Below are 14454 nucleotides of genomic sequence, written 5' to 3'. Positions count from 1 at the left end.
CCAACAGGGTGCTGGCAGAAATTGGGCTACTGTTGGCCGGAGGAGGAGAGGAGGTGGAAGGCATGGCCAATGGCAGGAAGAGCGGAGAAAGGCTAGGACTGTGGTAGTGAGGGTCGGAACTTTGAATGTTTGCAGTTGGACTGGTATAGCGAGAGAGCTAGCCGATATGATGGACAGAAGGAAGGTTGGTATATTGTGTGTACAAGAGACCAGATGGAAGGGGAGTAAGCCTCAGTGCATCAGAGGTGGATTCAAATTGTTTTATCATGGTGTGGATGGGAGGAGAAATGGCATAGGAGTTATCCTGAAGGAACAGTATGCTAAGTGTTTTGGAGGTGAAAAGAGTGTCGGATAGAGTGATGTTTATGAAGCTGGAAATTGGTGGTGTAATGATGAATGTTGTTAGTGCATATGCTCCACAAGTTGGGTGTGCGATGGACGAGAAAGAAACATTTTGGAATGAGTTGGATGAAGTCGTGATGACTGTACTCAAGGGTGAGAGAGTGGTGACTGGAGCAGATTTCAATGGGCATGTTGGTGAAGGGAACAGAGGGGATGAGGAAGTGATGGGTAGGTATGTTGTTAAACAAAGGAATGCAGAAGGTCAGATGGTAGTGGATTTTGTGAAAAGGATGGACATGGCTGTGGTGAATACGTATCTTAAAAAGAGGGAGGAGCATAGGGTGATATACAAGAGTGGAGGAAGATGCACACAGGTGGATTATATCTTATGTAGGAGGGCTAGTTTGAAGGAGATTGGAGACTGTAAAGTGGTGACTGGGGAAAGTGTTGTTAGACAGCATAGGATGATGGTTTGTAAGATGACGTTGGTGATCAAGGAGAGGAGGAGGAGTGTAAGGGCAGTACCAAGGATCAAATGGTGGAAATTGAAAAAGGGTAATTGTGAGGTGGAGTCTGGGAAGAGTTAAGACAAGCACTGGGTAGCAGTGAAGAGTTACCAAATTGCTGGGTAACTACAGCAGAGCTAGTAAGGGAGACGGCTAGAAAGGTGCTTGGTATGACATCTGGACAGAGGAAGGACGACAAGGAGACATGGTGGTGGAATGAGGAAGTACAGGAGAGTATACAGAGAAAGAGGTTGGCAAAAAAGACGTGGGATTGTCAGAGAGATGAAGAAAGTAGACAGGAGTATAAAGATATGAGGTGCATGGCAAAGAGAGAGGTGGTGAAGGCTAAGGATAAAGTATATGAATAGTTGTATGTAAGGTTGGACACTAAGGAGGGAGAAAAGGACCTGTACCGACTGGCTAGACAGAGGGACCGAGTTAAGAAAGATGTGCAGCAGGTAAAGGTGATAAAGGATAATGAGGGAAACATACTTACAAGTGAGGAGTGTGTGTTGAGCAGATGGAAAGAGTACTTTGAGGGGTTGATGAATAAAGAGAATGAGAGGGAGAGAAGGTTGGATGATGTGGGGATAGTGAATCATGAACTGCAATGGATTAGCAAGGAGGAAGTAAGTATAGCTATGAAGAGGATGAAGAATGGAAAGGCTGTTGGTCCAGATGACATACCTGTGGAAGCATGGAGGTGTTTAGGTGAAATGGCAGTGGAGTTTTTAACCAGATTGTTTAATGAAATTTTGGAAAGTGAGAGGATGCCTGAGGAATGGAGAGAACGTGTTTTGGTACCGATTTTCAAGAATAAGGGAGATGTGCAGAGCTGTAGTAACTACAGAGGGATTAAATTGATCAGTCACAGCATGAAGTTATGGGAAAGAGTAGTGGAAGCTAGGTTAAGAAGGGATGTGATGATTAGTGATTAGCAGTATGGTTTCATGCCGGGAAGGAGCACTACAGATGCGATGTTTGCTCTGAGAGTGTTGATGGAGAAGTACAGAGAAGGTCAGAAGGAGTTGCGTTATGTTTTTGTAGACTTAGAGAAAGCATATGACAGGGTGCCTAGAGAGGAGTTGTGGTATTCTATGAGGAAGTTGGGGGTGTCAGAGAAGTATGTAAGAGTGGTACAGGATATGTATGAGGGTAGTGTGACAGCGATGAGGTCTGTGGTGGGAGTGACGGATGCGTTTAAGGTGGAGGTGGGATTACATCAAGGATCAGCTCTGAGCCCTTTCTTATTTGCAATGGTGTTGGATAGGTTGACAGACGAGATCAGGCAGGAGTCCCTGTGGACTATGATGTTTGCAGATGACATTGTGATCTGTAGTGAGAGTAGGGAAGAGGTGGAGGAGACCCTGGAGAGATGGAGATGTGCTCTAGAGAGAAGAGGAATGAAGGTCAGCAGGACTAAGACAGAATATATGTATTTGAATGAGGGGGAGGATAGAGGAATGATGAGGATGCAATGAGTAGAGGTGGCGAAGGTGGGTGAGTTTAAATACTTGGGATCAATAGTTGAGAGTAATGATGAGTGTGGAAGAGAGATGAAGAAGAGAGTACAGCTAGGATGGCGTGGGTGGAGAAGAGTGTCAGGAGTGATTTGTTACAGACAAGCACCAGTAAGAGTGAAAGGGAAGGTCTACAAGAGGGTAGTGAGACCAGATATGTTATATGGGTTGGAGACAGCAGCACTGACAAAAAGGCAGGAGTTAGAGCTGGATGTGGCAGAGTTAAAAATGTTAAGATTTGCACTGGGTGTGACGAGGGTGGACGTGATTAGGAATAAGTATATTAGAGGGTCAGCCCAGATTGGAAGGTTTGGAGACAAGGCCAGAGAGGCAAGATTACGTTGGTTTGGACATGTGCTGAGGAGGCATGCTGAGTATATTGGGAAAAGGATGCTAAGGATGAAGCTACCATGTAACCAGAAAAGAGGAAGGCCTAAGATAAGGTTTATGGATGCGGTGAGAGAGGACATGCAGGTGGTTGGTGTGACAGAGCAAGATGCAGAGGACAGGAAGAAATGGAAGCAGTTGATCCGCTGTGGCGATCCCTAATGGGAACAGCCGAAAGATGATGATATATATAGTATGTATATATATATATATATATATATATATATATATATATATATATATAGTATATTATATTTATATATATATATATATATATATATATATATATGGGATCTGTCAATCTGTTTGAAGTTTCCCTACTTCAAACCCCACCTCACTAAGTCCACTTGTTCAAAGTAGTGAAACTTCGAAGATTGACTTTGGCAGTCACACTACAGTGCTGAATGGGAATATTCCCTTTTTCCCACTGTAGTGCGATCTTGGAGTTGATATATTTAATTAGGGGGTTGTGGGGGGGCAGGGGGGCTTGCCCCCCTACAAAAACCTGTTTTAGTGTTTTTTTTTTTTTTTTTTTTTTTTTTGGGTAGCCCGGGGAACTAGACTTCAGCAAAAGTGCACTTTCGTTTAAGTGGACTTTCGCTGAAATGTAGGGGCTACTGCTCTATTTCGAAGAAGTGCATTTTCGATGTAGAGCAGTAGACCCAGATATATATATATTATATACATATATATATATGTATATATATATATATATATATATATATATATATATGTGTATATATATATTATGTGTGTATATATATATATATATATATATATATATATATATATATATATATATATTTATATATTTCTTTCTTTAATAACAACTGTCATTCAGTCTAATATTACATAAGTTGCTCAAGTCCTGCCTTCCCTTAAACTTTATTCTTCATCTTGAATATTATTCTGCATGTATTTTTCTCATGTATTCCATTTATATCTATGTACTTTACCAATTCCCTTTATTAAAGATCTCATTTACAGTTCTTTTATCTCTTTTACAATATTCAGTACTTCAAATAAAGTTGGTTTAGATTTTGAATTCCAATTTCTAGAAATTACTTTTTTTTGGTAGCTAGTAGAATTCAACTTAATTAGGCCTTACTATGTTGAGGCAAATCATATCCTATGTCCCAGATCAGAAGAACCATTTCCTTAGTTATAACCATTTTTCCACCAATATTTCTAGCATGAATATTCTGTAGGAAAATTTTAAATCCATTACACTCCCCAAATATGTTCCCAGTTATCTCTTTCTTCTTGCCTGGTTTAGTTCTTCATTGGCCATTAAGATATTCCAATGCTTGGACACAACTTCCCTAATGAGGTTAATATTACGACCATACATTGTTATAATCAAATTGTTGCAATTCCCCTACGAGTCCTATCTTTGTATGTAAGTAACTGAGACCTGTCCTGAGAAGATGCCCACTGACTAGCAGATTGTATATCCCGTTGTCGATAGCCCCTGACCTGGAACCTATGTATCATGTCTTTTTAAGAGTCCACAAATTCATCCTGTTCAAAACATATCCTCTTAATATGCAGGAACTGAGACGTTAGAATATTGCATATGGTATGGTGTGGGTGCAGACTGGTGGCATATAGCAAGTTGTTATACTGGGGATATTTCCTGTACACCTTGATGGCAAGAGAGCCATCCTGTTGTTTAGTCACCATGACATCCAAAAAATTAATACAATGCATGTCACAGTTCAGTGTGAATTCAATACCCCATTTATTTTCATTTAAGTATTGAACAAATTCTGCCAGATACTGTTGGTCAGCACGCCACACCAACCAACAGTCATCAAGGTACCTCCTCCAGATGTCCATCTCATTGATGTAAATGTTATGTGTGATGTCATATATTAGATGTTCCTCAAGGTACCCCATAAACATATCAGCATAAATTGGGGCAAATGAAGCCCCCGTTGCTGTGCCTTTGGTTTGCCGATAACATTCCCCATTGAAATAAAAAGCATTCTTAGATAGCACATGTTCAGCCATACAAAGTAATAAGGTGTTAAAGCCAGGCGAATAAAGATTGGCCCTCTCCAACCAATATTAGAGTGCCAATAACCCTGCCCAATGGGGAATGTTAGTATAGAGTGCCTTGACATCCAGTGTACACAGTAACCATGTTGGTTCCAGTTGTGTATCTAATATAATTCTGAGGAATTCATTGGTGTTCTGGATGCGTGCACGCACATATTTTAATAGAGGTTTAAGATAGTGTGTCAAAAAATCAGAAAGTGGTTCTGTCAAAGATCCTGTGCCAGATACAATAGGCCTTCCCGGTGGTTTATCCAAACATTTGTGTATTTTTGGCAAAATATATGACATTTGTCTTTGTGGATCATTCACCTAAGTTGGAGCAACATAGACTCCTGAATAATAGCTTCCTCAATTGCTCAGTTCAAAAATGAGTCTATCTCCTTCTTAAAATTTGGTGTAGGGTCGATGAGCATGTGCATATAGTGCTGAGGGTTGGACAACTAGCCATTTCCCTCTGCCAGATAGTAATCTGCATTCATTATAACAACAGCCCCACCCTTATCTGCAGGAGTGATTACAATATTAGCATTTTTTTTTAGTTCAGTAAATGGAGAGCTTTGAAAAATGCCTGCTGAAAGACACCAATAAATCTGTTCATGGGAGGCACAAATCCTGATTTGACAAACCTAAATTCTGTACATCTTTGAAAGGATTCCCTGGAACCAAAAAACATTTTAAGGTTTAATCTGCAACAAAAGTCAAGAACATCATTTGCCATGATATTTTCATCAATGAAAAAAACTAGGACATAAGTTATGACCTTTATTAAGCAATTTCTTTTGGTCATCAGTTAACTCAACAGAGGAGATTTTATGAATGCTACAATCATATTCTATTGTGTCAACAACATTTGAAGAAGTCCCTCTATTGTACTTGCGTTTGTGTTTCCTCCCAACCCTATGCCCGCTAACTCTATAGAGTGGACGATGTTCCTTTGTTTCATAGGTGTTGGTGAGGCCTGAGGATTGAGATTATCTGTGTCAGTGGCTGATGACTCATCCCCCAAGGTACTACTTAACCGGGTGGTCATCTTTTTAAGGATAGAGCTAGGTCTTTTCCTCCTGGGATGGGTGCTAGTAAAATCCCCCCATCAGAGAATTTGACATTCCTTTGGTGCTCAAAAGGCTTACTCCTGTGGGTAGTCTGAGATGTCTCTGTTAAATTTACGTATTTTCTTATCTTTGATTTGTTTCTCAAAGGCCAATAGGTCCTTGGTCAGTCTATTAAGGCAATTAGTATAGGCAGGTAGGCCCTCATATTTTTTCAAATTGTCGCAAAGTAATTTGACTTCACCAACATTATCATCAATCATACCCTCAGTAATTTGCTAAAATTTGAACAAAAGATGAAGATGTTTTCTGTTGAGCTTCACACCAATCCCTTGTCAGTGCATCATTTATCCTGCCATCCAAAGGCTGCATTTTTCACCATTAATCCCCTGGGGGTGATGTTTTTGTTAAGATAAGCTTTAAATAGCTTGAGGTGCTAGACATTGGTACGTAGGATTTTCATACCTTTCCCTAGGTTCAAAAACAATTGATTGCAGCCGTCAACTGGATCCCTACTGTCAGTATCCAAATTATTTACATCCTGGCAAGATGATCGAAATATCTCAATATAATTCTTGTCGGCACACAGGCCTTGTAAAATTGGATACAGATCCATAACCATAAGCTTCACAATCACAAGTTCACCTGGTAAATAATCCCACAATGGTACCCCACGTCTGTGCACCTCAAGATCAGTGTAAGTAATAATCCAAAGTCTGTCTCTGGCAGAAGCAGCATATGATGACCACTGATAAGAGAGAATCTAAAGACAGCAGTGATCAATGAGAATATCAGTGACTAATAAAAAATAAATCACCAAAATTATGTAGACAACCTGCCAATACTACATATGTGAGCCCAAAGATCCCTAATCAATAGACAAACATCCCATTGGTAGTAATTTGGATATATATCCAGCCCCAAATAATTAGGATTCAAAATTATTGACACCTAGCATAGCCTGGTCCAACCTTGGAAAATATACAATAAGCAAGAGCACAACATAAAAGTGTAGCCTGATCCAAAAAGAAAAGTTATTAAAGGACCCTATGGCCTAAATAAGTGTCAATCGTGAGAGAACATATATCCCTCAAAGTGTGTAAAATTAGCCCTAATAATAAGTGGTATAATATGATGTAAATATATTATTATGTGAAATCTCACTTCCTACTAATATGCAAATTCACAAGGGATTAGATTACTAAATTAGTATCCAAAAGACATTGAGAAATGGAAAATAATTGGCCAAGAAATTAAAAACATATCCAATACTGTTGAACACAATACATATACATACAGGGCCTGCTCAGCTCCACAAACCAAAGTTTGTAGTTACAATGCATCCCCATACACAGCTAAAAAAGATGTTGCTGAATCCCCAAAGGCCAAAAAACATGTAGTCCAAGAAGTCCGATCATGCTTGCAATAAGATTGCACTAATAAAACCCAAAAACCTCCCCTATAAAATATACTGAGCTCACAAAAAACATATTATATCCAATATAACCAGAGAGTCCAGTTAATGTTCAAGATGTTCCACTAATGGTCAGTAGGGTAGCAATATTCTTTGTATGCCACCAACCCAATGCATAGAGCTGGTTCCACACAAAAAAACAGAGTGCTGAAATAAATAACACATAGTTCAACCAGCATATAGAAGATCATGTTATCACAATCACAAGGCCGGCCTAGTAAAAAACAATTGTAAGCCGAAATCTAAATGATACGGTGGATAATGTCCAAAAACAGACACAGCTCCTAAATGGAAGATGTAACGGCCCTTACTCTCTGAGTTGACTGTGTCCTTACATGCACCTAAGCATCCAGAGTAATTGTGTCCCAAAAAATAGAAGAATTCTAATATATGAAACCAAAAACAGTTATTAATGAGAAACAAAGTCACTGTCAATGAGATAGTATGACAACTATCACCAAAAGTGAAACAAAACACTCTGTAACATCCACTGAAGTATTATGCCACCATAAATTGGAAAGCAGTATCGTTCCGTGCTGAAAACCAGTTGCAATGCCCAAAATATGCTCTCCTATAAAGGTATAGGGTTGCAAGATCCAAAAGTATGGGATGTTTTATAATAGATGTAGTCCAAATCCCAAAAAGATGTGGACATTTCGTAGTCCCAAACCAGAAAAAATGGTGGCCATCATCACATTTGAATCACATAATCATCCACTGAAGGGTTGGTTAGAATATAATATGGCCATCAGAAGGGTTGATCGTATTCTTGAAGATATGAAAACATGCAAAATTATATCCAAAAAATTAAAATTATTCCAATCTGTAGATCAGAATAGGGCTTCTTATCTCAAAAACATTGCTCAAAGATATAAAGTATGGCAGTGTTCACTAATAATAAGACGAGTCATCCTGCAGCATCTTCCGTGATTCTAGTTTAACATAACATGCCCAGCATTCACCAAAACATTATACAGACATCACGCTCCCTGCCGATGATAAATATGCCATCCTATATATTTGCAAAGTTACTGAATTCAAAAAGATGATGCATAAATTACCATAAATGTGATAGAAATGATAGTTTGAGAGAAAAAAGTGTTACTCTTGATCCGAAAAATGGGGGCCAGCAACCCAGGAAAACCAAATTGCCCTGTAAATTGCACCGAGGAATAAATCGACCATATCCTACCCTGCTGGTGAGAAAATATGATGAGCAGAGTGAAAGACTTCAAAGGAGGGCATTCCAAACATAGTAGGCTGTATGCAATCTGCCAAAGACACAGAAAATACACAACACATCGGCCAACAGTGAGGTACAGCAACTAGTACCAAGACAGAGACCTCCGCAAGTACGGCAGGTGCAACTGGCCAAAACACTCCAAATTGAAACAAAAGAGCCAACACCAAAGTGTTGTTACATAGGTAGTTTAATCTTTACATAATATCATACCGGTTTCGGCATACTTGCCTTCCTCAGTGAATAGACATGCTATGACACCAAAATGAATATATAACAGTGAAAGCATCACTTCCTATTGAGTCATTTCCTCCAAAATAATTAATTAACATAAGTCATTTCATGCAATAATAAATTCACATAAACAATGTAAAACATATTTATAAGTGATCATTTAACCCCGGTGAGAACAGGGCTCCTAATTTAACAATCCAATATTTTTCTTTAGTGTTCAAAATAAAGTGCCAGCCTAATTTATTAGATCTATCTCCTTGTACCTTAACCATCACAGTGACGTGAAATCGGGCAGTGGAGTGTAATGTATTGTGTCTGTACAGGGCATTGGTTGGTCATTTGTTACGGATGTCACTAAAATGTTCTGACATCCGAATACATTACATTCCACTGCCCAGTTTCACTTCACTGTGTCTCTAGTGAGGGTGATGTTCAACAAGACATTGCCAACTTTCCTAGATCAGATAGGCTTGTGAAAATCACACAGACACACGCACACACACAACCCAATATGAAAAATGTACATAATATCTGTAGTTGTAGTGAAATGTTGTTTTCCTTTTAGGGGCCTCATGCATTGTCTCATGACCATCTATTTTTACAGTAAGGAATATTACAAATAATTGAATAAAGCATATATCTTTTGTATGTAAAGGTTAGATATTCTTTCTTCTATAATAAATCTTTATTGTTATATTATTTTCATACACAAGTAAAAACAAACACAAAATTTTAAAAGAAAAAATACAAAAGACTACTAACTAATATCACTAACTATCAAACCAAACAAATATACAATATTTACAAGAATACTTCCATGTAAACATTAAGAATAGAGAAAAAACAAGAAAAAGGGAATAGTATACATTTAAAAGTTAGAAATAACTTGTTTATCTGAGTTATGTGACTTGGAACATCCTGCCACTTGTCAGTAAAATTTCAGTGTCAGAATTTTTGTCTGGAAGCCAGAACAAAATCTGCCAACCAGAACAAGGAAAATGATTTTATTTACTACATATGTGCCCATGTCTTTTAACTACTGCATATTTTACTTGATTTATAAAAATTATTTAAAGGATACTCTACAATATTATGACCAAATGTTCAGCACTCATAATCAGGTATATTCATTTTTTCAGACTGTTTGAAATAATGATTCACCTCTCACGTAAATACTATTACTATTATTTGTCAGAGTAGATTTCAGAGTAACTTTGAAAAGAAGATGCTCTGTTTGCACCACTTACTAGGAATATTCTCAGCATCCTCTGTTTCTCTCTTAGACAAGGCAACTTTGTTTCTCTCCTGTAGTGGGAGCATACTCGCTGTCATCTGGTTGCCTGGAGACTGACTTCTGGTTTTCTGTCCTTTCTCCAGAGCGTCATCTTCAACAGCTGAAATGCAAACAGAATATGTTAAAGATTGAAAACTAAAACACACATACACAAATACATACTTTTTATTATCAGCACACTGAAAAGCATCAACAGAGCATCTAGACTGCAGGTAAGTGTAAACTCCTACCTGGAGCCTGTAAAGATTTGCAGTTGTGAGCTAAAATGCTTGCCCCTTAGCTATACATAAACTAAACAGAGAGAAAGAAGAAGAAAGGCAGAAGTAATGCTGAGTTTTGTTCCCATAGTCTAGTATTCTGCAGGATACAGTGGCATGAAAAGCATATCTCATATTTTTGCTCTTTTCCTCATAAATCTATTGATTTTCTAGCAAATCACAGAGGATTGAAGTAACTAAATAGTGACAGACATTTGAGTTTTAGAGTTCCTATCCTTCAAAAATGCATGCTAATTCTAAACCTGTTATTGTAGCAACTGTTTTTTTAAGTTTATAAGAGCAATATTTAAAATCTATTCCTATTTTGGGGCCTTTGTCCCTCCATTATTTTTGGTTTCATCCTACTCTAAGAGATGAAGAGCCTAGGTAATGGTGGTTTTTACAAATTAAGTAATGAATGTTATTATTTTCTTTTTATTTTTGAGATTACGGACTCTCGAGATTCTGGTCTTAGGTTTCAGATTCTCGGGATGCTGTAATCCATAAAGTGGAAAACCTAAAGCACTGAACACTCAGAAACATGAAATTCAAAATCTCTCTTTTCTGAGATGTTGAATTAGCGATTCTGGTGTTGCACTGTGTTCATGGATTCAGGTAAGTTTTTATGTTTTAAGGGTTTTGGGTAGGGGCCGTAGTGTGTGTTAGTGTGTTTTGTTATGTGTGTGTCTGTGTGTGTGTGTGTGTGTGTGTGTGTGTGTGTGTGTGTGTGTGTGTGTGTGTGTGCGAGGGGGATGTAGCATGTGTGGTGGTGTTTTGTGTGTTTGTGTATGTAGTGTGACCTTGGACTTAGTATATTTAAGTAGGGGGGTGTGGTTAGGATTGGACTGTGTGTTTGTTTGTTTGTGGGGAGGAGGGTGTGTACATGTGCATATGTATGTGTGTGGTGTGTGTGTGTTGTATAGAAGTTACGATTTTGAATTTCAAGCTTTTGAGTGTCCAGTGTTTTAGGTTTTCCACTTTATGGGCTAGAGATTCTGAAATTCGATATTTCAGGATTTCGAGCATATAAAGTGAATCCATATATACACACACACCAGCCATATGGAATTAATCAAATGCATTTTTTTGTAAAATATAATCTATATCTACTCTATATGGTACTAATTCATATTAGTTCTATTAAAAATTGTATCCATTAATACCTAACAACACTCAGTACATGAAATTGTATTCCTAATGCCAATATTTTCTTTATACCAAATCCAATTCCTTTTAACCTATGTTCTAATCTAAATCCCTTACTTTTGCCTCTATTTAGTGCCACCCCTATTTATTGTAAACTATTATTTGCACACAAAAGCACTTCTAGCATTTTACTGTCTATGGTCATAAGAATAATATCATACCTATAAGATAAGATAATGGGATATTTGATATCATTATTCTGTGTGTGCTGCTCTTTTCTGATTTTTTTGTTTTTCTTACTAGCCAGTTCATCACTATTACAAATAAAATACTACTTATTGGGTGCCCTTGTCATAAACCCTCTTCATATGTATCTCTTCACTTAACCAACCATTAATCAAAATTCTTATTTTCTTATTCATGTATTTACTGATATAATAACTTTCTAAATTTTTTTTACAAAAATGATATCCTTCCATTATTTTCCATAGCATATCAAGCTCTATCATATCAAATGTTTGGTTTATATATATATCCTACCAGTGAATTTGCCTCATTACTTTCTTTTTTAACATAATCTGTCAATTTTCTAACAATCATTAACACCTGCTGACTTCTGCTTCCTAACTTGTTCTTATTTCATCTGTAAGTAGCACTGTTTACTTGTAACCTACTATGTCATACTTTATATAAATGTCATATCTAATAATTTTGTAAATAGTATTTCTTTTTAAACCATTGATTGTTATTTGTTACTTACCAGTGTGTTTGATATTTTTGTAAACTCTAACTAACCAGTGTGCACCAAAATGTATTACTATATTTTTTCTCTATGTAAACTTTTTATTAGACACTATTTTACTTTTTATTTGTTACTGTACTGGAGCTTTTCTCCCCGGGCCTCTACTGAAAATGGACATATATCCAGTTGGACTAGCCCGGTCAACAAATGTAAAATAAATAAATAATAAATAAATAAACTCCATAAATACTATTTCCTAATAGGTAATGTTTTCTAATACCTTATGTATCTTATTTGTATTATTTTCATAGATATCTTATCATCAGTATTATTTAACACAACTGGTCTCCAATTATTCATTTAATCTTTTTCCCCTTTCTTCCAAATAGTTCTCATGATTCCACTATACATTTGTGTATAATAAATATATATATATATTCCCCAGGATTTATAAAATCCATGTAGGTACTATGTAGAGACTAAACGGAATGTATCCATGTACACGGCCACTGTTCCCCCTCAGCAGCACACCATGCATTTTAATGATGACATGTTGCCAAAGGAGAGCATAGGAAAATGGATATTGAATCCATGTAGGGAGAAATGTAGAGGCTACCTGTGGTTGTGGATGCCTGGTCAGATGTTATGTACAGGGTGAGGCTCCCTATAATGCTCCCCCCTACTGCTGAAATGCTGTGAATTGTTTTAAATGTGTAACATTTTATTTTTATGGTTTTTTCCTCTCTGTATGTTTGCACAGAGTGGTGCGGAGCATAGCAATGCCAAGTTGTGCTTACATATAGACAACTGACACCTGCTACACATCTAAAAATAGAAACCAGATGTAATTAATTATCATAATTACATATTTTTAATTGCCATTTGTGCAGTGCAAAGCATCACAGAGCCGAACGGCACTTATACATACATAGCCGATAGCTGCCAGACATCTAAAATAGAAACCAGATGTAATTAATTATTTATTTCTGGGTCTATCTAAGCGTGTTTGTGCAGCAAAACATGGTGCTCAGCAACGTTAACAGGAAGCCCAGTAGTATATGTGGAGGTATACTGGTTTTCATAATATCCAAGTAGCTAAATGGGTGGAGTAACAGTTTAATGCTTAGTAGATCCTAGGTTTCAGTCCATAGCAGTCATAAGATGTCTATAATTTAATTTAGTATATATGTTTAATTTTAAAAACAAATTTTGAAATATGGCACTGCTGTGTTGTGCTGAGCATTGTTTAAACATGCTAATGGCTACTACTGTTTATGTGATGCCAAGCTTTGCTAAAACCTTGGTTGTGTGAGTTTTCATGCTGCTTAGCTCAGCTTAGCTAGTTTGTGCACTGCTAAGCTATGCAGCACATTTCTGAATGTTGCTCAACGACATGTAAGGATGGAAAATAGCCTATATTAGGCACAATAGATGGGAATTCTGTACCATTCTTTGGAGTCTAATTATCTGCCAATATGCCAGGCAGTGTTGGAGAGAGTACACACTTTCAGCTGCAGGGATGAGGTGTACAGGAGTCCTGGGTCTTTGTTGGGCTCCTGGAAAAGGAATATGAACCCAGGCTGATGCAGGGCAGTTTCCAGGGCTCAGAATATAAGGCAGAACCCTGGGATCAGTTGGACAGGGAACTTACCAGTGCTACTGGTATTCCCCACACTGGTGAACAGTGTCATCATCATTATGATGGCCTGAAGAGGAGAAACAGGGGAACCCTGGAGACCTAGGTTCAAGGGGCAAGAGCTGGGCATACCTCACAAATATGTAAGTAAGTTTATCACTGATTTATCAAAATCCAAGCTGAATGTCTGCAAAACTGGTATGCATAATGGTGCACTTCTCTCCCAACAGCTGCAGCCAACAGGACTTGCAGTGCTGAGTCCCATGCTGGTTGCCTGGCTAGGTTGCACCGTGAGCATGGTAAGTATGGATTTAGTATGCTAACTGTAGTGCAATAAGCAAGAAATAGTAAAGCCTTTACTTCAATAAAGTATAAAAATAAATAATGTAGTGTAATAAATGAGCAAGTAGGACTGTAGTGCAATAAATGGGGAATTAGAGCTGTAGTGCAATAAGTGAGCAATAACAACTGTATTGCAATAAACAATAAACAATACCAATAACAGTAAGCAAAATGGTGTTCAGCAGGATTGTGTTGTCATAACAATTGCAGTAGAGCTGTAGACA

At 37.6% G+C, this 14454-nt stretch overlaps 1 protein-coding gene across 1 annotated transcript in view; it reads right to left on the bottom strand.

Moving 5' to 3' along the window:
• Positions 1-10203, bottom strand: part of LOC122791474 (hemicentin-1-like) — an 810132-nt gene extending 799929 nt beyond the window's left edge. Inside the window, exon 1 of the mRNA XM_044059217.1 lies at positions 10061-10203. Within this exon, the coding sequence (XP_043915152.1) occupies positions 10061-10145 (85 nt within the window). The 5' untranslated portion in view covers positions 10146-10203. The remainder of the gene's footprint in view (positions 1-10060) is intronic.
• Between the last annotated feature and the right edge of the window lie 4251 nt (positions 10204-14454).

Source organism: Protopterus annectens, chromosome 17.part0 (assembly GCF_019279795.1).
Source record: "Protopterus annectens isolate FY-2018-M chromosome 17.part0, PAN1.0, whole genome shotgun sequence".
NCBI lineage: Eukaryota > Metazoa > Chordata > Ceratodontiformes > Protopteridae > Protopterus > Protopterus annectens.
Note: the sequence above shows the minus strand (reverse complement) of the source record. Positions and strands in the feature narration are given on the sequence as shown.